At 39.1% G+C, this 3,970-nt stretch overlaps 1 protein-coding gene across 3 annotated transcripts in view; it reads right to left on the bottom strand.

The window, feature by feature from the left end:
• The window catches only part of SH3D19 (SH3 domain containing 19), a 120,328-nt gene that overhangs the window by 52,978 nt on the left and 63,380 nt on the right, over positions 1–3,970 (bottom strand). For 2 of the 3 annotated variants that reach the window (XM_011973237.1, XM_011973236.1), the window contains 3 exons: positions 3,530–3,572; positions 964–1,102; positions 675–834 (listed from right to left, as the gene is read on the bottom strand). Coding sequence is in view for 1 of the 3 variants with exons in the window: in XM_011973236.1 (XP_011828626.1) it covers positions 675–834; positions 964–1,102; positions 3,530–3,572 (342 nt within the window). In the remaining 2 variants the exon portion in view is untranslated. The remainder of the gene's footprint in view (positions 1–674; positions 835–963; positions 1,103–3,529; positions 3,573–3,970) is intronic. The other variant, XM_011973238.1, reaches the window with a different exon arrangement.

The raw sequence follows: 3,970 nt of genomic DNA, 5'->3' as shown, positions 1-3,970 counted from the left end.
GGCTCCTTTTATCTTTTTCTTAATCTGATTCTACCTTCTCATGTTTAAAGTAATTAATTAATTTTGCAGAGACAGGGCCTTGCTCTGTTGCCCAGACTGATCTTGAACTCCTGGACTCAAGCGATCCTTCCACCTCAGCCTCCCAAAGTACTGGGATTACAGGCACATGCCACCACACCCGATAATTAAAAATTTTTTTTTGCAGAGACAGGGCCTTGCTCTGTTGCCCAGACTGGTCTTGAACTCCTGGACTCAAGCGATCCTTCCACCTCAGCCTCCCAAAGTGCTGGGATTGAGCCACATGAGCCACTGTGCAACACTTTAAAAAAGCCTAACAGGATAACCACCCTTAGCATCCTATCAAGTATAAGTTGCTAAATATAAGATACTTCTCAGTGGGAATGAATGGAATCAGCGGTAATACCCACCATGAATTATACGGATAATGTTTTTGTGATATAAACTAGGGTAAGCACAAGAGATTGGGGCTGCAGTTTGTAAGAATGATCTATTACAATAATCACCGCATACCCAAAAAAAGCAAGCACACAGTGATCACACTGACTGGGCAGCAGAGCTCAATGAATTATACACAAATTGCAAATTATTTTAAAGGCTGGAAGCCTACAGATTACTTCCCTAGAACTAGGTCAGAGTTAGGGAAGACAAATTACTTGCATTACTTTGAGGCAGATCGTTGTCTACTTCTGAAAAGTCAGTCTGAGTTGCAGAAGTAATAGTGTGCCTTGGAGTAGCAGCAGCATTATTATTATTTGTAGTATTAACTTGAACTTGGTTGATTTCTTTTATAACTTGTTCATAAGATGGTGGGAGCTGAAAAGTAAAGAATGAAGATTTTAGACATCTAAGGGCAATAGCTAAGGTGTTGACAGTCTCACTGTTCTTAGCTTCGAATTTCATTTAAAAAATAAAATGCAAAGAGATAATGTAATGTTTATTCACCTCAGCAGGAACCAGCTCATTAGGCCTCCAAGAGCCAGCTGCAGATGACGTAGGAAATCCCAATCCTGGGGGTGGGGTTCCTGGAAACCACGAGGCTGGCCTCAGTGGCTCAGCTGCCACAATGGTGATCTCTGGGCGCCTAGTGGACAGAAGCCTCAGTGAGGTTTTGCAGGATGGTAACAAGCTACGGTCTATCTGTAAATGTCCAAAGATTCATGAAAACCACCACCACCCAAAAAGTTGTAAGAACTAACAGTCACAGAAATGACCTGTCCGGCCTGGGCTGTCTCTGACAGTACACCCAGACAGGCTTCAAGGGAGCACACGACAATCATCCTCTATGACTTTGGCCTCAAAAAGTTAGAGCTGGACCCTGGGCACACTTGGCTCTGCCTTGGTTGATAAAAACTAAGTAAGGCCTATACAATCTCTTCAATCCAGAGCTATCTAGCCTTCGGGCAGACATATAGCATAAGGTATAAAAGCCCACCAGTCAAGTGGAATTGTTTTTCTGTTGTTATTATTATTATTATTTGAGACAGAGTCTCACTCTGTTGCCCAGGCTGGAGTGCAGTGATGTGATCTCGATCTTGGCTCCCTGCAACCTTCACCTGTCAGGTTCAAGCAATTCTCGTACCTCAGCCTCCCAAGCAGCTGGGATTACAGAATTGCGCCACCATACACGGCTAATTTTTGTATTTTTAGTAGAGATGGAGTTTCACCATATTGGCCAGGCTGGTCTCGAACTCCTGACCTCAAGCAATCTGCCCACCTCAGCCTCCCAAAGTGCTGAGATTAGAGGCGTGAGCCACCACGCCCAGCTTGGTTTTCTGTTATTACAAAGCGCATACTCTGAAATGAAAATTACTATTTAAAAAGAATATCCTCTTCTGCCTTACTTCATCTCTGTTACAGTTCACAGTTATGTTTAAGTGTTTTGGGTTTACATGTTCACTTCTAGACTCTGGGATGTGTCTCTGGGTTCATGGTCAGTTTTGTATATGATTTGATGATTAATCTTTAATACTGGAGAGCTGTAGTGATTTAGCATGGCTCCTTTTATCTTTTTCTTAATCTGATTCTACCTTCTCATGTTTAAAGTAATTAATTAATTTTGCAGAGACAGGGCCTTGCTCTGTTGCCCAGGTTGGACTGCAGTGGCGCAATCACAGCTCACTGCAGCCTTGAGCTCCCCTCCCCTCAGCTTCCTGAGTAGCTGGGACTACAGGCACATGCCACCATGCCTGGTTAATTTTTAAAAATTTTTTGTAGAGAGATGAGGGCTCGCTATCTTGCCCAGGCTGGTTTCGAACTCCTGGCCTCAAACAATCCTTCCAAAGTGTTGGGATTAAAGGTGTAAGGCACTATGCCTGGAGCATGTTTACATTTTCTCTTCAACCTGATTTCCTAACAAACACCAACTGTGTGACCCTGAACAAATCAATCAACAGTTTTGATTGGAAAACTCAGTTTTCTCACGGGACATATATGGATGATAATACCTGCTCTGCCTTTCTCTAGCACTCTATGGAAAATAAAAACAAAAAACCACTGTCATTATCAAAATTATGCATTACATACATACTCATGCTACATTGTGAAACAGTAGAAGCTGATCATTGATTAAATTTGAACTGCACTCCCTAAAAACCTCTGCTTATAGCTTCTGTCTAAACAGTAAGAGTTATTAGTTAATAAATGTTAAGCATCGTATGTACATTAATTCTTATGACAACCTTGTGATGTAGGTATGATTAGCACCATTTTAAAGATGGGACAAAGAAGCTAGCGAGATTAAGCAGCTTGTCATCCAAGGTCATATGGTAGAAAGTGGTGGTCAGGATTTGAACTTGGTTCTGACTCTAAAGTCCTTGTCCTTCATTATTCTATACCATACTGTAAGAAATTTGACAGCTGGGACCATGACTTACAAAAACCTCTCTATCTGATTGAATATCATGATGTAATGTAAAAAAAAAAAAAATCTATCCATTCATTTAGCCATTTGTTCACTTCTCCCATTCTTTTATTTGTCCATCCATCCTTCCATCCATTCTATTGTCCATCTGTCCACTGGTCCTTCCTTCTATCTACCCAAATATTATCTCTTCTTCCTTCTCTTTTCCCTTCCTTCTTCCAAAAAGCCGTCCAGCCTTTATTCATTGTGCCTATCCCCTCTTTTCCTTTCTTTATCCTTTCATTCAATTTTCTATCCTGTCATCCATCCATTTGGTTAGGCAACAAGTACTACTACGTAGCATGAGGTACAAAGCATTTCTCTGAAGCAGTTACAATGCTTTACATGTAGCAGTTGTTTAACAAACACTCAAAAAATCAACTTCAGCAAATAATTACACTCAAAAGAACATTTTCAAGCCTGTATCACTCATTCTCTCAAGCAAAGTCATCTTTCAAACTTATAAGTTAATTCAGGAGATATACTGATGAAGCAGAATATAAGAATACATGGCTTATGAAAGCAAAACATTTAACTTGCTACCTGATAACACACTTTTATTTCTGTTATTAGCCTAATATATGTTCTCCATTATAAATATAACCATACCTTCTATCTCGATGAAGTTCACTCTGAATAGAAGTCCGAGAAGCTGTTGAAGAAGGAATAAACTAGTATAGTACAAAATTAGTACGTTTGGTAAGGGTTTAAATTTTTACAGATTACACAATTGGAAAAAGCTTATACTTGACATCATATAGAATGTATGAATTTTAATATCCTTAAAAAAGTAAATCAAAATAATCATTTTACTGGCATAAAGTTAATTATGGTTATATATTGGAGATTGCATAATATATAGATTTCAAAAACTCCCCAAAGAACATTCTGTAGTTGTGAAAATAATTTGAAGAATGAACAGAGAAAAGAAGACACCTATTAAATATAAATTGCATGGTTGGAGCATTAAGTGATGACATGAAGTAACAATGGGCAGAAAAAATTTTAAATGTCTATTCCAATCTATATGACTATGCTTTTGTAAGGTTT

This window comes from Mandrillus leucophaeus, unplaced genomic scaffold (genome assembly GCF_000951045.1).
Source record: "Mandrillus leucophaeus isolate KB7577 unplaced genomic scaffold, Mleu.le_1.0 Scaffold136, whole genome shotgun sequence".
In the NCBI taxonomy this organism is placed as follows: domain Eukaryota; kingdom Metazoa; phylum Chordata; class Mammalia; order Primates; family Cercopithecidae; genus Mandrillus; species Mandrillus leucophaeus.
This window is presented reverse-complemented; position numbering and strand designations above follow the sequence as displayed.